The 24,988-nt window shown below is 32.4% G+C and overlaps 1 protein-coding gene across 1 annotated transcript; it reads left to right on the forward strand.

The window, feature by feature from the left end:
* The first annotated feature begins 10,610 nt into the window (after positions 1 to 10,610).
* On the forward strand, positions 10,611 to 23,893 carry LOC143041885 (methylmalonic aciduria type A protein, mitochondrial-like). Its single transcript, XM_076214021.1, has 7 exons — positions 10,611 to 10,697; positions 16,016 to 16,465; positions 19,517 to 19,639; positions 20,039 to 20,209; positions 20,407 to 20,493; positions 21,091 to 21,239; positions 22,011 to 23,893. Exons 2-7 carry the CDS (start codon positions 16,060 to 16,062, stop codon positions 22,296 to 22,298), a joined length of 1,224 nt encoding a protein of 407 aa, XP_076070136.1. The 5' UTR covers positions 10,611 to 10,697; positions 16,016 to 16,059; the 3' UTR covers positions 22,299 to 23,893.
* The last annotated feature ends 1,095 nt before the right edge of the window (positions 23,894 to 24,988 follow it).

Here is a 24,988-nt window from a genome sequence, read left to right on the forward strand (position 1 = left end):
AAATGTTTTCAATATATAAAAACTATGAAAAACATCAGAATTTTTTTTGGACATTTTTTATTGAAATCTGGCATGAAATTATTTTGTCAGTAAGGTACTGTTTGGTTAAATTGTTCATTCACATTATTTTTGATTGGTACATGTAAATCTTTATGGGCTCCATAAACAACACAGGCTGTTGTCACTGAGAAAAACTTTACCCATCTATTTTGAAAATATATGAAGTATTTAGGTAAAACAAAATTCAGAGACAAGTGCCTGTGATAAACAATCCTGAATGTATAAATTGATAACATATATATGTATAAAAAGGCATTATGTAATGGTGCTAACTATGTAATGTTCTTCAAGGTCTAACAAATTAACTGTATTATAATAAACTTTAACCTTAATTTATATTTAAACATGTGATATCAAATCAAATTGTTACTTTTTATCATGCTTTGACATTTATATCAAAACATTTGTATTTTTAAATTAAGCACATTATGTAATACAGTAAGACAATTATTCTGAACACATAAAAAATACAGTTCAGCGTTTTCAAAACATGTATCTTTGTCATTTAATCTCCAAAAACATATGTCAGGTAAGATTCTGATGATATGAGAAAAGAACTAAGCTTTTAAGGGAGACTACTTCACCAGACAATGTAAGACAAAGATATTTTGGGGTTTTTTTTAATCACAAGTAGTGAATTTATAAGACTTTTTATCTTACTTTTTTAATGAAATTTGTACAAGTCTTACAAATTTAATATTTTAAAAATGATTATAAATATGAAATCATGCCTTGTCCAGGCCAGTAATACAACATATTTTCTGCATTAGAGAGGATTTATTTATTATCAGGTGAAAAAATAATTGTAAAATGTTTTAAAAAACATTGACTTGATTAAGTTTACATCATCATGTATATGTATAAGCTAACACTTCATGTATAATTGTGTATGTATTTTTTTAAAGGGGTGTTGAAATTTGATTGCAAATGGCAGTGGCGGATCCAGGGGAGAGAATGTTCCGGGGGATGGAACCCCCCTTTTTTGAGGACGATCAATGCATTTGAAAGTAAACATATAGTTGGAAACCCCCCTTTTAAAACTGTTTGGATCCGCCCCTGAATTGAAATAAAAAATAAGCAAGGAAAGAACAAATCGGCTTAGCTTTAGTTATGAGCTAGAAAATGTACTATGTTTTAATGTTACATTAACAGGTTAAAGAAAGTGGTGCAGGTTTTTTTAAGAATATCTGATTGTTTTATATTTAAAATAATATATATCTTATTCATCTGCATACAGTTATTTGTTTGCAGATGAGCAAATGGTTGTACTAAATCACTCTTTTCCATGAACATTTTTCCTTGCATTTGTGTTTTTATGAGATCAAATCCACTTTTCTTATTATTGCATTATTTTACCAAAAACCTTGCTGTACGTGTATTTGACAAAACATTGTTAAAATATATTGTAATAAAACATATGTGATATTATCCTTTTCTTTAGTATGTATCTTCTCCTCTAATTTTATTTTAGGCCAGCCCCTTTAATAAAAACTCTATAGTCACTACATGTATAGACATATTGGTATCCATGGCTTGTGGATCTGTGGTAACACACACACACAGTATTGTGTTTTGGTACTCAGTTACTGAGAGCTAGTTCAAAGTTTAACAATTAATATTAAATTAAAAACCAATTGTTCAGAGAACAATTAAAGGTCTTTCCACCAGTTAATATCTATTTTGATATTAAAATATCAAAAATCAGTCTAAAATGTCAGTTCATATGGCTTTATGATGTATAGATATGAATTTAAAGCAAAGGTCAAAATCTAGAACGTCAAATTAACCTATGACCTTGACCTCAATTTCAATGTCACAAACTGAGGATCTCAAATCAAAAGACCCTAGGTCTCTAATATGTATGGTTAATAAGTTATATCACTTTACACATAATTTTAGATATGATAGGGGCAAAAACTCCCATGCATTGTCTACGCACCCTTTCAACTAAAATTATTAAGTTACGACATGTCGCAACTAACAATTTAGTCAAAATAAATTGTCGATATCTTATACGGTTTCTGGAATTGAGTGGAAATAAGCCTAATTCAAAAATTATAATATGACCTTGACCTTTGTCCTTGACCTAATTTTTATTTTTTTGGACCAAGGACCTCAAATCAAAAGATCCTAGGTCTCTATCACTTATGGTGCTCCAGTTTAAAATACATTTCAAAATTTCAAACACAAAAGGGGAAATAACTCTCATATGGAGCATTCATATTGCTTTGGTCGAAATTGGACAATCATGCGAAGGATATAACGAGCAATTTTATAAAATAAATTTGTCGTAATCTTTTACAGTTGCGAAGGAGTCGTGGACACAAGAAAAACAGTGTTTGGGGATATAGCTCCTACAAAGAAAAGTATTCGGTTACGCAGGGTAAATTTCAAAAGCGCATAAACTGTTCGATATCATATACCAAATATCTAAGCGACATATTGAGAAACAAATGTTTATCGCAAGAACAAAATTTGGCGGAAGAAAAAAAAAATAATCAGAAGAAAAACAATAGGTCTTTCCACAGAAAAGTGGAAAGACCTAATTATGTATCTTATTGATATCAATCAGTTCACATTTAACATCTAATGGAGTTGATGTAAAGACGTCAACTTAGCAGTAATTGTCCAATGACATTTTACAGTGGAATTGCCTTTAAATGATAATGATTTTTGCAAAACAAAATCTTCAATGTTCAAATAAGTCAACATGGTTGAAATGATGAAAATGTTTATGAATCCCTGAGGGGAGTTATACATGTATTTCCATTGCAGTGACAGATTATTTTCATATTTCTGATTTGGTTCATGTATGCAGGTTTCTTGCAACATCTTCATGTCTGTCAAGTAGGGTTCACATGCTGGTGGAGATTTATTTCCCCGAGGGTATCACAAGCCCAGTAGTCGGCACTTTTTGTGCTGACATGAATTATCATTGATATTGTTATATTTAATAATTAACTGTTTACTAAATATTGAATTTTTAGAAATACTAAGGCTTTTCTACCTCAGGCATAGATTACCTTAGCTGTATTTGGCAACACTTTTAGGAATTTTGGATCTCAATGCTCTTCAACTTCGTACTTTATTTGGCTTTTTCAACTTTTTTGGATTCGAGCGTCACTGATGAGTCTTTTGTAGACGAAACGCGCGTCTGGCGTATATATAAAATTTAGTCCTGAAATCTATTATGAGTTTATTCACATGACCTCGACCTCATTCCAGTGATCAAGTTAAAATTATATATAGTGTAGTCTGTATCTCAGATACTATAAGCAATAGGTCAACCTAATTTTGTGTATGGAATGACTGTACAGTGTAAATACCAGACTGGCAGGTTTTATCTAACCATGAACTCTTTTTTATGGGACATTAGACTCATGCTAGGTTTGTGTGGTCTTTTTCTCAGATATATTATAAGCAATAGTGCCACTATATTTAGTATATGGAATAATTGTAAGGTGTATATGTCCATCTGGCATGTTTCCTTCGAACTCGACCTCATTATGATGGTTAATTGGTCAATGATAAATTTTGTCACTTTATCAGATACTTTAAGCAAAAGGTCAACTATATTTGTCGTATGGAATGATTGGAAGGTACACATGTCTGTCTTGTAGGATTAATATGCCATTGATATATCGCTTTCATTGTTCATTGGTCAATGTTAAGATTGTATGGTTTGATATGTTATTCAGGTATACTATTAGCGATAGGACAAATATAGTTTGTGTTTGGAATGATTGTAAGGTGAACGTGTCTGTCTGGCATTGTTCATCTGACCATGCAGGACCTCATTTTCATAGAACATTGGTAATGTTAAGTTTATACGATACTTGTAATAAAATCTTAAACAGGCGTTTAACATGAATTCAATGATAACAGGTGAGACATTTCAGCGAGTGCACTCCGTGTTTTTATTTGATCATTTTCTCAGATACTACATGCAATAGATCAGCTATATGATACTGATTCATGTCTGTCTGGCAGGTTTTATCTGACCATGACTACACATTTGCAAACTTCGTTGGACAATTTTTAAGTTTTTGTTGATTCATCTATTTCTCAAACACTATGTGTTTAAAACAAAATCTACAAAATCCTCATTATTCATGATTTTATCAGTTAATCGGATACTGAAAACAATGGGCCTACCGTATTTGGTGTATGTAATGATTGGAAGGTACATATGTCTGCCTGGCATGTTTCATCTGACTTAGACTTCATTTTCACGGTTCACTGGTCAAAGTTAAACTTTTGTTGATGTGGCAGTTTTAAGTAGAGGGTCAACTATAATTAGTATATGGAATGATTTTAGTGTTCATTTTGTCCGACACTGACAGGACAGTGTTCGACTGATTTTGATCTCATTTTTGTGGTTCATTCATCATTATTCATTAAGAGTTAATTTTGATATTTACTTTTGAAAAGTACCTTGAAAATGTACATCATCTACACAAACAAATAAAAATACAATCATAACTCTTAGTCAGATAAGATAACAGTAACATTATTTGAGATCATGTTATTTTATCAAAGGTACCAGGATTATAATTTAATACGCCAGACGCGCGTTTCGTCTACATAAGACTCACCAGTGACGCTCAGATCAAAATAGTTGTAAAGCCAAACAAGCTTAAGTACAAAGTTGTAGAGCATTGGGGACACGAAATTCCAAAAAGTCGTGCCAAATAAAGCTAAGGTAATCTATTCCTGAGATAGGAAATTCATTAGTTTTTCGAAACAAAAATTAAAGTTTTGTCAACAGGAAATTTATTAAAATGACCATATAATTGATACACCGAAGTGCTGATTCCTCTGCGGGGTAATATTCCTTCGAAACAGGTTTTACATAATGCATAAGTCCACAGAAATGCTTTGTATCACTAAAAATATACGAATCACCATTAAAGAACATATGATCAAAGCTCTCAAAAGCTAAACGTAGAAGTCTATCGTTTTGTCTTACATGCGAAAAAATGTAGCTACACATAATGCATACATGGAAGTCTTTTATCCTGAAGGGCCGAAGGTCTAATAGATATGGCACAAAATGTGCACCTGAATATAGGTATCTTGTTTTGTTACCCCCATCGAAACAATGGTTACATTGGTTACATTGGTTACACACATGGACCTTAAGTAAATGATATGCAATAGTGGCTTTATATGTTGCAAACTGTACATCTAGTACATGTGTGGCTGTGCATGGGGAATCCAGTAAAAATTTGTAACAAGTCTGGGAAATTCGGGTTACCGTGAATGGCTACATGCATGGGAAATCAGGTAAAAATGGTTACATACATGTAGAATTGGGTTACAATGTTACATGCATGGAGAAATAGGTTACAATGGTTACATACATGGGAAAGTCAGGTTACAATGGTTACATGCATGGAGAATCAGGTTACAATGGTTACGTGCATGGAGAAATAGGTTACAATGGTTATATGTATAGGAAAATCAGGTTACAATGGTTACATGCATGGAGAATCAGGTTACAATGGTTACATACATGGGAAAATCAGGTTACAATGGTTACATGCATGGGAAAGTCAGGTTACAATGGTTACATGTATGGGAAAGTCAGGGTACACTGGTTACATGCATGGAGAAATAGGTTACAATGGTTACGTGCATGGAGAAATAGGTTACAATGGCAAGTTACATGTATGGGAAAATCAGGTTACAATGGTTACATGCATGGAGAATCAGGTTACAATGGTTACATACATGGAAAAATCAGGTTACAATGGTTACATGCATGGAGAATCAGGTTACAATGGTTACATACATGGGAAAATCAGGTTACAATGGTTACATACACGGAGAATCAGGTTACAATGGTTACATACATGGAAAAATCAGGTTACAATGGTTACATGCATGGAGAATCAGGTTACAATGGTTACATACATGGGAAAATCAGGTTACAATGGTTACATACACGGAGAATCAGGTTACAATGGTTACATACATGGGACAGCCGGGTTACAATGGTTAGGGAGTTACCATTTGATTTTTATGGGGGGGGGGGGGGGGGGCTAGGATGAAAATTTTTTGTCCTGCATTTTTTTTAGCTGTAATCTCTGTCCTGCCTTTTTATTTTTCACTCTGTTCGGTCCTGCCTTTTTTTTTTTTTAGTTTATCCTGACTTTTTTTTACCTAAATTGTCGTCCTGACTTTTTTTTTTTTGCAAGTGTCTCATCCTGCCTTTTTTTTTTTACTCAAAAAAATGATTTAGCATACCCTTCGTCGGAGCAAACATACTTCAAAATGTAGTAACAACTTATAATGAGCAACAAACATGACAAACGTTAATCTTGCAATTGTCTGATTCAAGCAATTTCACAAACTATGGCTTTTCCAGAAATACTACATGTTATAAGTAACATATTACTGTCTTTTTTAAAACGAATTATCCATGGTCGCGTTAGTCCAAACAGATATACAGGAATTTTCCTTACTAGTTCTCCACCATTAGTTATTTGATGAATCTTACCGTCTTCTCTGCCGCTTCCAGCAATATAAATATTGCCTTTAAAATCAATATCAATACCATGAATACCGCGTGCAAATATTTTGTTTTGGGTAGTGTATGTAAACTTGTTAAAATCATTTACTGTCAAAGAAACCATATCAGATCCTTCGGCATAAATGTATTCATTGTCATTTATCGCATGCACAAAGCATGTATTTCCTTTTGTTCTTTTATCTTTAACAATGGTACCGGTTTTTGCGTCGACCCATGCTAGTTTACCGGAATACGCGACGATGAACTGACTATCATTCACATACGATATTCCGTACACGCACATTTGGTCTAATTGTATGGTTTGTAATATTATCATATCCATACTATCAATTATATAAATTGTAGTATATGGTGATGAAACTGCAACTTTGATACTATTTCCCATTGCTGTTATATCTCTCGGTGCGATTGTTAATTGTAACTTCGAAATAAAGTTTCCACTTTGGTCATACTTAAGCAATGCTTGAGTTGAGCTACTCGTTAAAAGAAGACTGTGATCGCCAATGAATAGCCCACTTACTGTACTGCCCTTACAAAATTCCAGTGTTTTCAGTACTACGATATTTGCAGTATGAAGGTCAATATGCATCCTCCTCTCCTTGCTCATGGTACGCATTACGAGTGACTCGTTGATTTGAAGTGACCCAAAGCATTTCGTAGCATCGTTTTTGAACTCATTTATGTCTGAACCTAGTTTGAATGTCACCTCAATATTTCTCATAGATTCCATGGCTTCTTTAATTTTTTCTTCTGTTGTTGTTTTTTGCGCTAAGATTTTATTTAGCTCTACTAAACACTGTTGGTCAGACCCATGTTTGTTAGAAATATCAAGTACAGTTTTCCAGTTATCAATGGTACTTCTGAAACTTGACAAATTATCACTTTCTTCGTTCAATCTTAGACACAGTCTTTTCTTTGAGGATAACACGTCATACTTCAGTTTAAAGTAAACTTCATTTATGCAGCTCATGGCGTCAGTTCTTATTTTTTCTATATTGAAATTTATGGATTCTATATCTTTTTCGATTTTAAAAGTATTTCCCTTACGATTTTCGATGGCCTCAGTAATTTCTTTAGCATAATCTTCCAACTGTTTTGAAAGGTCTCCGATTTGACTTTTATCCTTTATTCCGGAGGCAACCTTCTGAATGGAAGTGACATTTTCACACTTTCGATGAGACAGTGTAGCGTAAAGAGTGCAACACGGAGTTGAATGGTCTTCACAGTAAACTTCTATTGCTTTATCCGGATGATCATAACAAAACATCACTTCGGAAAGTTGTGTGTTTGACTCTTCTGACTGAATGTCTTTCAGCAGTATGATTTTATGTTTTGACGTCATTTTAAATGACTTGTGATATTTTTGACAAGCGTCACAAAACGCCTCTTCGCATGCAGTACACCAGGACAGCGCTCTTCTTATTTCAGCGTTTACTTGACAAGAATTGCAATATTTTTCAGATTTCTGAATGGCTCTTTTGTCCAGCATAGACATAACAAAATGATTTCCAGGTAACTTTCTGGCCCATTCTTCTGGTTTATCCTCATTTTCTTTCGGTAACACGTTTTGCCTACATATAGGACATGAGAATCTGAGCCGATAAAATATACGTATTGATACACGATTCACAAAACGTATGTAGGCACGGTAAATACTTAGGAACTTAAAAAATTTCCAAACAAATTGTACAAGTTAATAAGTCTTCAAAGCGATCTCCTTCATTGCAGACATTCGCCATCTTAATATTATGACATTGGAATTTAGCTGGCGTTATATCTAATCTGAATTTAATAAGTTCATTTTGCTCTAACAAACGTTAAGTTATATGATCTTTCTGATAGTAAGATAAACCATCCGACAAATAAATAGAAAAGTATATCAAATATGCGTATTATAAATACTACACTATATATAACGTGTGTTCACCGGCATTTAAAACGATAATTGCGAGCATTGCAAAATAAGCAAGACTTAACAACGCGTTTTTAGATTCTGTTAAAATTTTTGGCACTGAACATGCTGAAGTTCTAAACATTTTTTGTGTTACTTTTAAATATGTACATGAACAATCAGTGAAACGTTGTCTAAAATTTCTTATTAAACACTATCTAACATGAAACATAATGTTAAACGGTTTAGTAATTGCAGAGACATATGTCTCTGGTTAATACTTTCTTGGCATTCAACATACCGCCGTCGTATTTTAAACAATAAAATAACGAATTCCAAGACAAATCCAAAGCGAAAATTCCCTTAACAAATCTCAAATTCCCTTGAAATAGTTGTTTGTTTTTATCTTTTTTAAAATTATTTAGATTATAACACAATGTTGACTGCTGTACCCAAATTTTTCATAGGTACTTGGGGAAAGGACATTTTTTTTTAATTTTTATCCCTCCTCCTTTTTAACAAAATTGGTTATTTTTGGTTTTTCGTTAATTTTAATTATTTTCGTGTTTACTGTATATGATCATAAATATACTAGAAATAACTTGAAAATGCGATTTACTATCAATTCCAAGTTAAGCATGTTAAGTGTCCACAGCGTTCACTGATATATTCAGTGGTGGGTCCAGGGGAGGGGGCCATGCGTAGAGGGCGTGCGCCCCCCCTTTTTTTGCTTGCTCTTTTTTTTATTTGTAAAATGATTTAAACAGAATAAACTTCGTGTACTTTGCCATTTCCCGTGTATTAATTTTCATGCGACAATTCTTTACTTATATAAAGATATTTTTCGCTCGTAGTTTCTGTAATATTGATTATGTCAAAGTCATGTGATTCCGCTACGGTGGAGTTGACAAGTGCGTCATAAAAGCGCCACTCAGTCATTTAAAAATTCAAATTACAGTAATATATTGCTTGCTTAGGCTGAGGATGACAAGCATGGCACCTTCAAACCGACAAAGGCTAGAGCAAGAATGTACTGACTGACTTCCACCAAACAGAAAGTGATACTCTATTACATTCTCATGAAAAAAAGTTCCACAGCAATATTATTTACCTACGAAAACATGTTTAACCCAACACACCCAAGCCTATTAATAACATAGCTGAATAAATTAATGATCCCCAGCCAGTAAGATTTAGATAGATTTCAAGTCTAAGATACATACCATTTGATTTGAGGGGCCAGTCTGAAATATTTGAGGGAGAAAATTCTGACCCTGATTTTTGCCTTAAACAAATTATGGCCGTATATCTGGATTAAAAACAATAATCTTTTTTGTTATTAGAAACAAAAATTTCCAGCCAATCATTTTATAATAGACAACTAATAGGGAGAATACGGCATCAAAAATACCCAACCCTTACACTTTAACAATGAAATATACATGCCCCACGTCAGGAACCGTTAAAAAGTGCATTTAACACTTATTTTATATTTTTTAGCCAAAAAACTGAGATCAAAATTTTGTTTCGCATCGCTCTGCTCGGCGAACTTTACATTCTCCCCTCCCCCCTTTTCCCAAATTCTGAATCCGCCCCTTATATATATAGATTCTAGAGAGAGAGTATTTTTATATATATATATAGATCTCAGTATCAGTCGGCTGGCCGGCTATGGGGAGGGTTAAAAAAATATCATCCTGTCCCAAAGTAAGTTAACTGTCTTTCAAGATGTAACATGTGAACTGCAAAGTAGTGAGCCTCCTCATTGGGCTTTTGGTTTAATTAAGGTTATTACTTAATTTGCCGTTTTTATAGTGATTATTGGATTACCAGGACTTATTTGATTGTTTGATTATGAAATAAAATCCCCCCCCCCTTTTCCCCCTCCAAAGAGGGGCCTCAGTAGTATGCACATACTGCGAAGTTCAAGCAAACTAGGCTGTTATTTCTCCAGGTCAAACAGCAGCCAAAATAAGTTTCGTCGATTATAAAAAATCGTCTTTCTGTCCATTTCTGGCTTATTTGTGTCCATTTTGGTCCTTTTCTATCCTTCTCTGTAAATCGTTGCTTGCTCTTTTTCGTAAGTCGTCGAACCCGTATGAAATCTCTAACAAACAGATTGTCGTTTCTTTCCCCGTCAACTTTTGAAAGCCCATCTTTTTTGAGAGATACTAACTGTCAACTTTCATCACATTGTTGTTTACATAATTTGTAGGTACAATTTAAAAATCATAGCTGAATATCAGAAAAATATGAGCTTGTGGGTTTTTTTTTTTAGCACAAAGTTGGGTTTCTTTTCTTCTGCGTTTCCTTCTCTCGTGCGTTTATCCACAGCCACAGGTTACTGGTAACTGAACACTTTTATCCATGGGAAGATCGATTATCCTTATAGATAGAAGTTTCTTTTTATATGGATATTCAACCTTGGCTTCCAATTGATGGAAAAGTGGCTGTGCGTTTATCAGCAATATCTCGCAGGCAATATCCAGGTGTGTTGATAAGTCGTTATCCTAAGGCTATTTTTTTCTTATTTTTTCTGTAGATTTAGCTTTCATTTTTTATTACCATGCATTGTCAAGCTTGGTAACTCATAATTATTTGTCAGTAACTAAATGTACGATGCTGTCCCATACTGAACCTTCTGACCTTGTTTGTTTACATTTAAATTTCAATGGCATCAAAATCATGTGATGACAATTCGTTCTACCCAATCAAATTGCTCTACTGTCAATTAGGGGATTTTTTAGTCTACGGCAATTACGTTATTTCTTTGTGGGATATTGCTTCAAAATAGTTTGCAATAATTTTGGGTTTTATACAACAGGAAAACTATTTTTTTGCCATCCCTTTTAACATCAATGGAATTCTGTATGAATATTTACCTACAGTCATGATGATCAGAATATCAATTTTTTTATAATGAATATTAAAAAAGAAAATTGTATGAAAAATAAATGTAAATTGTTTTTTTTAACCTAGTCTATATTCCTGTACAAAATTATGGCATGGGCATCGTTTTTTCAATTAGTTTTCCTTTCATTTTGGTTGGGCTTTTTTCGCGGGAAAATCGCAAAAGACGTAAGGAGCATGTCATTTTAATATTCCTAAAAATACGATTTGCTTGACCTGTATTGCCTGCCACAAGATTGATGACGCTGAATGGAATGTACACAAAGCAATGGAGGCCGGAAGTGGGATTTTGTGAAGTTCTAGAATGTTTTTAGACATTCGGAAGTCGGGATTGAAACGGGCATTAGAAAATTGGCATTTTTTAGCAATAATTGAGAACAACAATGAAAACTTACCTTCAGAAATGTTTTTTTATTCAAAAGTGCAGAAAAAATGTATTCTCCTCTGTTTTTCTACGCCGGAAGTAGCGTAGTGACGTCAGTGCGGAGTTTCCCCGTGTGTTAAGTTCAAACACAAATACCTAACGAACTGACAAGATGAACGATTTTAGACTACGGTAGGATACACCTCTGACATCGCGCAATAATTAAGGTCATTTATTCAGAAACCATAAAAACATAATACAACTGAATGTTATGAACAACTATGTAATAAACCCAAACTGAATAAATGACAATAATTTGCAAAGGTGGGGAATAAATACCGCCATAATTAGCTGACCCAAGAATCTGTCCCGCTTGAACTACATGTATTGACATCATACAACAATCACTTTTCCCATTGTGGCGTCAGATATCTTGTATTATGACATCAAAATTTGATGGGAACCTCTGTGATGTCCAGTAATGGCAGACAAATAACAATGAGGTGTATTGGTTCAAGTGATGTTAAACAATCACTGAGAGTCTGGTATGGCTGGTCAGAGAATCACATTCAATAAATGGAAATAAACTAAGAACCTACAGAAAATTTAAAGTAAAGTATGAACTAGAAAAGTACCTTTTATTGAATTTAGATAAAAAAAATAAAAAAAATTATGCTATTAAAATAAGAATAAGTAATAGTATGCTGGCTGTTGAACGCGGTAGATACATACAACAAAACAGCTTTAGAAAATTGAATATGTCCTTTATGCCATAAAGACATGAAAGAGGTGGAAGATGAATTTCATTTAATCATTACATGTTCAGAAATTAATAAAACTAGGATCAAAATGTTTAATGAAATTTCTAGTATTGTCCCCAGTTTTAATTCAATGAGTGAAGGAAACAAATTTGATTTTATATTTTCGTGTCATGCCTGTGAAGAATGTGATATTTTATACAAATATATCATGCTTACAATGGGTATTTGCCAAAAGTACCGGTTGAGAGGTAGAAATTTCCAGAGCCGATAGGCGAGGGAAATTAGATTACCTCGAAACTGGTATTTTTGGCAAATACCCCTTGTAAGCATGATATAATTGTTTAATTCCACCGAATGTTCTACCTCAGAAAGTTTATTATAATCAGGTATCATATTAAATTTCGACTTGAATGTATAATTTTTGTATACACTGCAGCTGTGCTATTTGCGCAGTCAAATTGCATTGACCGTATAATCATTTCTTATCATTTTTTTTATGTACAGTCACTGGCTGTATATATATCTCGCTTTTTAGGGTAATAAGCTTGTTCTCGGCTGACTACTACAATTCATTCATCAGTTTCAGTGAAGCGTAATACAAGTGGATTCCAGTTTTATGTGACCGGTTGACAATTCGTTTCCGTTGAGTTTTATTTAAGACGTCATTCCCGGAATTTTTACGTCATTCGGTCTAAATTCAATAATGATGCTTTTTATCCTAAATATTTCATCTGGAACCATATATTTAGAATGACCATGAATTTGTCATATTAGAATAGAAATAATTCATTGAGTTATTTTTAGACATGGTATTCCCCATCTGCCATGGTATTTGCTAGGGTATTTCCCATCTGCCATGGTATTTGCTAGCAAATACCCCGGCATATGGAATTCCCTAATGGCAAATTAATACCCAGGCAGAGAAAAGAAAATCTCAATATATAGAAATTGGTGAAAAATACCATGGTTCTCCTATCAAAATACAGCATTATTACATAAGGTGGAATTATTATACTTATTATTGTTAACTATATAAGTGAAATGTATAATGAGAGAAACAATTATAATGTCATTATATGAACTGTGTAATTGATGTCGCAACTTATATACTATAATTATTACAGTCTGCACCAAAAACTTTTTCAACTACTAGTCCGAAGACCAATATTCTGACATTTTTCTTATTGGGCCAAACAAAAACTTACTAGTCCGAATGAAATTTTACTAGTCTGGGGCATATTATATAAGCATAATATTTTAATTAATAATTTTAAAGAGGAGGCATGCTGTCAAAAATAGTATTATAAGTAAAATTAATAATCTATATTTTTTTTTTCAATGCTACATGTTTGTAGTGTTTTAATGTCTATCGTTTTGTAATTAATCTGTCTGTCTGTCTGTCTGTCTGTCTGTCTGTCTGTCTGTCTGTCTGTCTGTCTGTCTGTCTGTCTGTCTGTCTGTCTGTCTGTCTGTCTGTCTGTCTGTCTGTCTGTCTGTCTGTCTGTCTGTCTGTCTGTCTGTCTGTCAGTTTTTGTTTTTGTTTTTGTTTTGTATTTTATTAACAATTCTATTGTTTGGATTTTATACTAATAAAATTCTTATTCTTATTATTCATAAGTCTTAATTTAATGTCTTATAACAATGTATAAATTACAATTTTAGAATTCAAAGACATGCATTTGACATGTAAGACGTACTGTAGATTTTTCAAATATGTTTTTTTGTTTGTCCTACATTTGTGTCCTAAGACAGTGTCAGAAAGTTGATGTCATTTATAAATGTGTAGTGAAAAAACTTAAATTTACCAAAAAACATTTGTCAATATATACATGTACAATGTACAAAAATTTATACATGTATATTGAGAAGATTCAAAACAAGGTAAATCAAAAGGAGTAACTCGTCCAACATTTTTAAATGTATACATGTATGCACATTGTTTTTAACCTCATGCTTAAGTGAGGTTAAAGATGTTAATCATCTGTATGTTTGAGATCCAAGGCTGTAAATTGAAGCCACTTAATTGTTAATATTTTCTAAATTTGCTGGAAAAATATACATATATATTACCTTCACTAATGAGGCCAAATTGATACCAGAGGTAATAAAGACTGACAACTTAGTATGGAGGTTGAAACATTGTGAAATGATAAAAATGCAGAAAATTCATTTTTTTAAAGGGAGTGGCTTAAAGGGCTTGATCATTTGTTTAGGAATATTTTGACTCCTCCAGGAAGAATCACATGTATGAATGTGCAGGGCTGATCCATCCATTTTTAACAGGGGGCCCCAACCCAGAACAAAGGGGTTCCATTCATATGTCCTAATTCATATAAGCTTTGATCATACAATTAAGGGTAGTGGTTCCTACCTCAGAACCCCCCTCCTCTCCTGGATCCACCATTGAGGTCGTTTACATGTATTCATTACTGATGCAATTCAATCCAAAGAAATGCTTTATTTTACTGTAATTCATAACACCTTTGATAGGAATTGAAAGAGTATATACTTCTGATATAGAAAATATTGAAATTATGAGGACCAACTTTTATAAGCTAAAAAAAATTCAAATCTCTATTGGCAACCAGCCAACTCACATATAATAGATCCTTATCTGTAACCTTTAATCATGTTAATAGGCCATATGATGTTACACATAAATAAACAACCTATTTTACAATGCATACTGTTCATTTTTTCTGTTAAAAATTATCTTTGCACCCAACAGAAGTAAGCATCAAATGCAAATTATACATGCTACAATGTACATGTATATGTGTCTGACTAAAAAAATTTAGATTTAGGAGATAACTGTATTGTATTTTAAGCTCTGACGGCATCAATTGGGGATTTGATGGTCGCAAATTAAGTTTACTGGCGACGCGTTAGCGGAGACAGTAAACAGGTATTTGCGACCATCAAATCCCAAATTGATGCTGTCAGAGCTTAAAATACAATATTGCCATTCTAATGGAATTGACAGAAAACAATGTTAAAACATGTATTTAAAATCGGTCATATGCTGTCTGCGCTGGCGCGTACATCCCATAGCATCAATTTTCAATTGATGACATGTAAGAAAGTGACGTTATCCAATCAAAATGAACGTTACAAACGTTGTTGCATTAGAATGTAAAATTATATCAGGTGTGTCTCATTTGGGGTCTTGGTGTGATGTAGAATTGGCAAATTGTTTTTATTTGAAAACAGGCAGTGAAAACTGGCAGCCGACACATGAAATTACAAGCGCTATTATAACAGTGATAACATGGATAAGCAGGATACAGATTTCTAATAAAACTATGAGTGGGATCTGGGATTGGACCCCCAATGAGAATCTAGAATATTTTTCATGATCTAATAGATGAATAGTATGTTGTTCTCATTTTTGATGATCTCTTAAAAAAACTATGATATTAGTTTCTAATCTTCGGCAGGATTCAATATTCTTATTTATATGATTAAATTTCTGTTTTATGTTATTTCAATTCTAGTGACCATGAAGTTATAGCAACAAGCAGTACAAACAAGAACTGAAATGGCCAAACTTGTTTGGTTTCAAAAGTTTCCTTGGAATACTATTCAAAAGATAAGTCTCTCAAAAACAATTCACAGACAATTGGGCTTGCTGTCTCCTTCAAAACTACAAGAAATTCATAGCAATAAGCATAAAAAACCAGGGAGGCACAGTATAGATAGTGGGAAGATTCAAAGATTTTTCAGTAGTGCCACTAATGATATGTTAGAAAATGATAACACCCTGAAACAACTTTTTGATGGAATAATTAATTGTGAAAGAGGAAGCTTGGCAAGGGGAATAACTCTGATAGAGTCTTCTCATCCAAAGAAGAAGCAACAAGCTAAGATATTATTGAACAGTATTCTACAGTACAGTACAGAAAAACAGAGATCTGGACAACCTAAAAAATTGTCTTTCAGAATAGGTAGAACTAAATTTATATCACTACTTTAATAGAAACAACATGCTTGTATTAATTATATATATATATCATTTCTATTTTAGCTTTTACGGACAGTTTATAAAGTGAATGATTAAAAAATTACTAAATTTTCTGAGTAAGAAAAGACCGGTATGTTTTGGTACCATGTGAGCTTGTTGTTAACACCACATGGCAACCAATCTCCCTCTACCCATTCTTTACATTTTGAATTCCTTCAAGGAGTACCAAATGCCAAAACTCTAATGTGTCTGGTATATATCTATAGAAATAACCAAAATTGAACCATGTCAAATATTTTGTTTGAACACTATTTTGTGAATAAAGAAATAAAAGGGGAGAAGCACCAACATACTGTGAACCAACTAATTAGGGTCCCGCCTTTAGGCGGGTACCCTATAGTGATCAGTCTGTCCGTCCGTCCATCCGTCTGTTCGTCCGTCCGTTCGTCCGTAACACTTTTGTGTCCGCTCCATATCTAGAGAACCATTATGATTTCATACTTTATACTTTACATGTTTATTAACCACCACCAGAGAGCATGTCATGATGTATGTGCAACTTCCTAGGTCAAAGGTCAAGGTAAAAAAACTTTGGTTTCAGTTGACAACCCTGTGTCCTGCAGGGATGGGGTCGATTACTTTAAAATGTAATCGATTAAATTACAATTACTTTGCTAAAAAATGTAATCGATTACATTACAATTACACCCTATTTCATATGTAATCGATTACATTAGATTACTTTTCTCAAAAGTAATTATGATTACTTTAGATTACTTATGATTACATTGTATATTGCAATATAAAAGTTTTTTTATAACTTTTTTTCCTTACAAAAAAGCTACTTTTGGTGATTTTTTGAAAAGCCTCAATTTATTCATCTTATTTAAAAGAATTTATAGACAAGTACAGTGTAAGATGTATTATTTGATAAAATAGCTATAGACAAATGTCCTTTCTCCATGTAAAAGATATAACTTGATTTTATTCTACAAATTTTAGCCAACAGCCTAATTAACAAAAAAACCTGAAGAAATAAGGAAAAATTAATTAAGTATAGTTTTATTGTTTGTTGGGACATAATTGACACATCCATTAATGTTTTTGCAGGTGTTAATCCCTTCCATTTTTTTTAACAAACAATAGGTGAGCTTGGGTATTAAAATTTTATTGTCTTAATAACAATATCAATAAAGTTAAGAGTGGTTGATTGTCATTATTTGTTTGAAAATTTTTAATACTTGATCTAATTAATAATTACTAGAAATATTGTCAGGTGAAAGCACAAAATAGCGTTGTAACTTAGGAAGTATATACATTTCTCTTTAAATAAAGAAACAGTTTATTGTAATAAAAGGTATTTTGTATTCATGAAACTTCTGACGTCACCTTTTGTTTGTAATATTATGCCATATGTATATATACTGTACATGTACTTGTTAATACTGATGAGCCATAAGGCTCAAAGTTAATAAAGAATAAAAAACTAGAAAGCACATATTATACACCAATTTATGGAAAACAAAATTTATTCAATTTGTCATCTTGTCTATCAAAAACTATTTTCATATATATATACAAGATTTGTAATCAGCAAGTAATCATATGAATGTAATCATAAAGTAATCTAAAAGTAATCATGATTACACCTGTTTTTTGCAATGTAATTGATTACATTACGATTACTTGTAATCAGAAATGGCATGATTACTGATTACATAGGATTACACTGCAAAATGTAATCGATTACAGCTGATTACGATTACTGATTACAATTACCCCATGCCTGGTGTCCTGTGGTGAAGATCGTGTCCGCTCTATATCTTGAGAACCGTTATGATTTCAAAGTTTATACTTGACATGTATATGAACCAACACCAGAGGGTGTGTCATAATTTATGAACGACTGCCTAGGTCAAAGGTCAAGGTCAAAAACTTTGGTTTCAGTTGACAACCCCATGTCCTATGGTAAAGATTGTGTCCGCTCTATATCTTGAGAATTGTTATCATTTTGAAGTTTATACCTGAAATGTATATAAACCAATATCAGAGGGTATGTCATAATTTATGTACAACTTCCTAGGTCAAAGGTCAAGGTCAAAAACTTTGGTTTCAGTTGACAACCCCATGTCCTATGGTAAAGATCGTGTCCGCTCTATATCTTGAGAACCGTTATCATTTCAAAGTTTATACTTGACATGTTTATAAACCAACACCAAAGGGTGTGTCATAATTTATGTGCAACTTCCTAGGTCAAAGGTCAAGGTCAAAAACTTTGGTTTCAGTTGACAACCCCATGTCCTATGGTAAAGATCGTGTCTGCTCTATATCTTGAGAACCGTTATCATTTCAAAGTTTATACTTGACATGTTTATAAACCAACACCAAAGGGTATGTCATAATTTATTTACAACTTCCTAGGTCAAAGGTCAAGGTAAAAAACTTTGATTTCAGTTGACAAACCCATGTCCTATGGTAAAGATACAATTTTTTAATGCACATTATTCACAGCGGGGCCCACAGAGATGGCAGTATTATTCATCACTTCAAGTAGAAAATAATGAAAATTGAATTGGTCGCGAATATGCCTAAAATGTGTCTTTACTTTAAAATTTGTATATATAAATGTACATCATTGTACAATTTATTGATCAACAAATTTCAAAAATTTGAAAAGGAAATCTGCTTATTTTTGAAAGCTGAAAGGTAACCTATAGTTGCTTTTAACATTGTTTGTTCTCTGGAGATTAAAAGTGTCTTAGGCTATCATACCATGTCTTATTTTTATAAAGTATGATATAAAGGACTTAACACAAAAGATATAAGCTTACATAAACAAAAACATAATTAGATTACAGTACACAGCATGTTAATTGTCAGTTACTCTCTTTGCACCAAACTTACAAAATATCATGTGTTGATCTCTTTTCTGTGAACTGAAATAGTAAACATGAATATAACTATATGGTTCTTGTTTCCTATGTCTTTAATTGTGAAATTAAGCCTCATGTTTTGTATTGTTTATTTTTAAAAGGTTTATCAGGACCACCAGGAGCTGGTAAAAGTACATTTATAGAAACATTTGGTAAATTCCTGACTGCTAGAGATAACAAAGTGGCTGTGTTAGCTGTAGATCCATCATCAGCAACTACTGGAGGTTACGTATGTAAAACAGCCAAACACAAAATGCATGTGAAAATATGATGGGAACAGGACAAAAGCCTTTTCAAACCCCACTCCTTCTTCAAAAAGCCCAAGATAAAAAAAAACACACAAAAAAGAGACCCCTGACATAAAGTTAATGGGCTATGTCACAGATTTTGATAACATTTTGCAGTATTTGCACCAAATTTTGGCTGGTTGAACTTTAAACTGAAAAAAATGATATATTCATCTCTTTTATTTATGAAATGTTGCTGACTGAATTCTTGCAAAACAGCCTGTGTATCATTTGTATATATATATATAAAAAAAAAACATATAATCAGGAAATTTTTCTTTAATTTGTCTCATGTATTTTTTTCACAAAAATGATTATTATATTTATTTATTGCAGGTTCCTTGCTGGGAGACAAGACTAGAATGTTTGAATTGTCTAGAGATTGGAATGCCTTTATACGTCCTTCACCTTCTAGGGGTACATTAGGTGGTGTTACCAGGACAACCAATGAAGCTATTTTATTGTGTGAGGCAGCAGGATATAATATCATCTTGATTGAAACAATTGGTAAAAAAATTCAGTCTATTTATTTTCATTGTTTTAAATAGATCTTCGCAATATCCTAAACCTGAAAATAAATTTATTTTTCATAGTATGAATGCTACTCATGAATACAGACATATTAAATAACTACTACTTGAAGTTGTATTTTCAAAACAAAAATTTAAAAACTTGAAAATAAAAAGGAATGTAACTACTTATAGGTGTTGGTCAGTCTGAGTATGCTGTAGCTGATATGGTAGATCTGTTTTGTCTGCTGATGCCACCAGCTGGAGGAGATGAACTTCAAGGTAAGTTACAAACTCAATCTACTTAAAATTAAATCTCTATAGCGACCAAGCATAAAAAATGAGTGAGTGCAGAGATTAAATTTTAATTAGATTGGTTACAAACTAAGGCTAATACAGCCCCTGTCTTTTGGAAAATTATTTGAATTTCCTGTTTCTATTACTGATCTACTACCTCATGTTTCACAATTGTTGTGACAGAGGGTAACTTTGTTGTTATTGTTTTCTCTATACCATTGTATTCACAAAGGTTATCTGAATAATCTTATGTTATGTTATCACTATTTAGTTGACCTAGGCATCACGATTATATGTCTATTATCGATTAAAAAAAGTTAAAAAAAATAAATTCTGAAAGACTTCTAAAAAAACCCATACAAATCAACCTTTTCCTGTAAGATAATGGAAATTAAAAAAATATAATACTGTTCAATGTTAAATAATATACTAAAACAATAGTACTAAAACCTTTAATCACTGAAAAGAATTTATTAAAAAGGAAACATTGGAATCGACCTTAGATTGTCTAATTTCAAGAGGAAACTATTTCCTTTATGCTGATTTGTGAATATTAGACGTTATAATTGTTACTTTTTATAGGTATAAAAAAAGGAATTGTTGAAGTAGCTGACTTAGTTATTATCAATAAAAGTGATGGTGAACTGGTACCTGCAGCAAGAAGAATACAGGCTGAATATATTAGTGCTCTTAAATATTCAAGACGGAGATCAAAGTTCTGGAAACCAGAGGTAAACATTATGTTTTTCAGAACATCATTATGTAGTTCTAAATTGTCTATGGCTAAGGTTTTGATCCTAAAACAGATAAAAAGAATACAGTGTCAGATGGATTTGTGCAGGCTATATAAATTAATTAACTGAGAGCAAAGGAAGTAGCCTATCATTGAAGACTAAATCTTGCTACAACAAATTCTGGTATATTATTTGAACATCAACATGGCTATTTTTTTTTTAATAAGCCTTACAAGTTTGTGACCATTATGCAAATGACCTACTGTAAATTTATTTACTTTTTTGGGAACTAATTTTCGTGGATTGAGTAAAAATTGTATTTTTTCTTGGTTATTTTATTTTATATTTTGCCAGAGTTTATATTCTAACCAATAGAAATTTATACTTTGTTGTACATTAAATTGTATGGCTGTCCTGTACCCATGATATCCGCAAAAATTGCTACCCTACAAATAATGATGAATCCACTTTATATGGAAATAATAGAATATTAGTCACATTATTGAACAAATGTTCTGCTGTAGAACTTACTGACAATTAGGAGAATCAGTTTTAACAGTACTAGGGGTTCCTAAATTCAAGCCAGCAAGACATTTTTTTCTGGAATATGTACAAAAATATAAGATCTACGTGACTAATTCACAAACATATTTCTGTTTATAAGCCTTTTATAATAATGTGCATATATTGTATGGGTATTAGATTTGTCTCCCTTAGATAAGTAAAATCTTCATCCACTTTTGATTATCTCTGATTTTTATTTTACAGGTTACACGAATATCATCTGTCAATAAAGAGGGTATACCCCAGTTATGGGAGTTAATGGAAAACTTTCAAACTGTGATGATAGAATCAAATGAGTTACAAAGAAAGAGGCAGTTACAGAAGAAAATATGGATGTGGTCTTTCATTCAAAATAATATAATGGACATGTTTAAAACTCATCCTGCTGTGCAGAACTTAATTAAAAATGTTGAAGAGGAAGTTATGAAAGGGGAGATAACTCCTGGAACTGGTGCCGACTTGCTTCTGACAAAATTTATTAAAGAGAGTTGATATCTATTTTTTTTTTATATGAATTATTTCAATTCTAATAGGACAAATACTGTCATTAAAATACTAAAGCAAGGGTTGGTTTGGTGTGTTTATGGCTGATCTTTTTTACTCCCTGTTAGATAAAGCTCAAATATCTTAATAAATCCGTAGCTTGCATGTGTTATTTCATGAAAAAAAACCTGTTTAACTCTTCTAATTCTCAAACCCAACATTTGCTATTTTTAATTTTAATGATTTTCTCGTAAGCTTCCGTCAAATCCAAAGTTGACATTTCGTAACTAAGGAGCCGCCATGTTTACTTGCTGAAATAAGTTAACATGCAAATAGTGCAATAGAATAGAAAACAAAACAAAACCTACCTCAAAAATCAGTTTTAATACAATATCATACGAATTTCGATGGTTCAGGCAACAGAAAACTTTCAACTTTAGCTATTTCTTTTGTATGACATCATGTTTTGAAATGACTTAAATGCACCAAAAAATTTAATAGACTTTCGCGGAATTTTATTTTATCTTTATTTTGTTGATTTCTCCGGGCTCTTGTGCATTACTTCTTTTTATTATGCATCCGAATAAGAAAAACAGTTATTTTGTCTTTCTTTAATTGAATTTTTAAAAACAATAAAATGGGCAAAGGGTCTGCAAATAGGTTCCAATACATATAGATTAACGTGGGAAGTATATTGTAACAGCCATTATTATGTATATCTCTGAGTCTGCACTAAGTATAGATATATTGAGAATTTTATCACAGTGTTGTTTACAAAGCGAAAGAAGCATGTCATGTTAGAATTATAATTTTTATGGGCCGCTTTCTTTAGGGACATACTGTTTTCCAGTCTTTGTGTCTGTCCATCTGTCAGTTAGTCTGTCATTCCTGTATCAGGTTAAAGTTCTGGTTAAAGGTATTTTGTGTTCATATAAACAAACGCCTGTACCAAGTCATAAATATGACAATTGTTATCCATTGGTTTGATGTGTTTAAGCTTTAATTTGATTTTGCCATTTGATTACAGACTTTCTGATTTGAATTATCCTTGGAGTTCAGTATCATTTTGTTATTTTACTTTTTACCAGTATGAAACTTTTAAAATACACATCTACATTAATACAATTATTGAGTGAACTGATAAAATAATATATATATGCATAAATTTGGGGTTTTTACCCAGATTTACATTTAGCTGTTCACTGACTATTAAAAGGTGTTATTGCAAGTGTACCATGGGTGTCCTTTTTATTGACACATTTGTTTATAACTGTGATTTACGTAAAAATAGACCAAAGGAAAGTAAATGAATTTCACACTTAAAAATAAAACAATATTTACAGTTGAAAATAACACTAAATAAATGTACTTTTAAACATTGTATAACTTACTTTTATAAATACTTGTGCAGTGCAAAATATAAGAGAGTTGTTACATTTTTAAAATGGTAATAAATTTAAGAGACTGAACGTGTCATTGCATTAAAAATGTAAGCACCTTATTGATGATATATAATGGCATGCAGTTGATCATTACTTTGTGAATATTCTTATGTTATATTATAATATATAAATGTTGAATATTTAAAATAAAGATCAGAAAAACCTAATGAGTTTATTGATTTTGAATACTTTTCTAGATTTACCTTCATCAGGAATGCTCAAATTTAAAATTTAAAGCCATTGTATATGAATACTTCATGAACTAGGTTTTCAAAAGGGACCTTAACAAACTAGCCAAAATCTTATGAATTCAACTTTCATTGAAGAAGTTGGAACCTTGGTTTCTCACAAACTTGTGACTGTAATAGAATGATTTCAATTGGCTCAATTTTAATTTCCTCATTTTTTTATACGACCGCAAAAATTGAAAATTTTTTGGTCATATATTGGTATCACGTTGGCGTCGTCGTTGTCGTTGTCTTCCGAATACTTTTAGTTTTCGCACTCTAACTTTAGTAAAAGTAAATAGAAATCTATGAAATTTTAACACAAGGTTTATGACCAATAAAGGAAGGTTGGGATTGATTTTGGGAGTTTTGGTCCCAACATTTTAGGAATTAGGGGCCAAAAAGGGCCCAAATAAGCATTTTCTTGGTTTTCGCACTATAACTTTAGTTTAAGTAAATAGAAATCTATGAAATTTTGACACAAGATTTATGACCACAAAAGGAAGGTTGGGATTGATTTTGGGAGTTTTAATTCCAACAGTTTAGGAATTAGGGCCCAAAAAAGGGCCCAAATAAGCATTATTCTTGGTTTTCGCACAGTAACTTTATAGAATAGGGAAATAGAAATCAATGAAATTTAAACACAAGGTTTATTACCACAAAAGGAAGGTTGGGATTGATTTTGGGAGTTGATGTCCCAACAGTTTAGGAATTAGGGGCCAAAAAGGGGCCCAAATAAGCATTATTCTTGGTTTTCGCACCATATCTTTAGTAAATAGAAAACTTATGAAATTTAAACACAAGGTTTATGACCATAAAAGGAAGGTTTGGTTCAATTTTGGGAGTTTTGGTCCCAACAGTTTAGGAATAAGGGGCCCAAAGGGTCCAAAATTGAACTTTGTTTGATTTCATCAAAAATTGAATAATATGGGTTCTTTGATATGCCGAATCTAACTGTGTATGTAGATTATAAATTTTTGGTCCCGTTTTCAAATTGGTCTACATGAAGGTCCAAAGGGTCCAAAATTAA

Source organism: Mytilus galloprovincialis, chromosome 8, assembly GCF_965363235.1.
Source record: "Mytilus galloprovincialis chromosome 8, xbMytGall1.hap1.1, whole genome shotgun sequence".
In the NCBI taxonomy this organism is placed as follows: domain Eukaryota; kingdom Metazoa; phylum Mollusca; class Bivalvia; order Mytilida; family Mytilidae; genus Mytilus; species Mytilus galloprovincialis.

What these genes read in the sequence shown, in the direction of transcription:
- LOC143041885 (XM_076214021.1), top strand. Translation starts at nt 16,060, where the DNA reads ATGGCCAAACTTGTTTGGTTTCAAAAGTTTCCTTGGAATACTATTCAA. An exon ending in AAAATTGTCTTTCAGAATAG is followed by an intron (nt 16,466 to 19,516) that starts GTAGAACTAAAT and finishes TATTTTTAAAAG; the next exon opens with GTTTATCAGGACCACCAGGA. An exon ending in CATCTTGATTGAAACAATTG is followed by an intron (nt 20,210 to 20,406) that starts GTAAAAAAATTC and finishes AACTACTTATAG; the next exon opens with GTGTTGGTCAGTCTGAGTAT.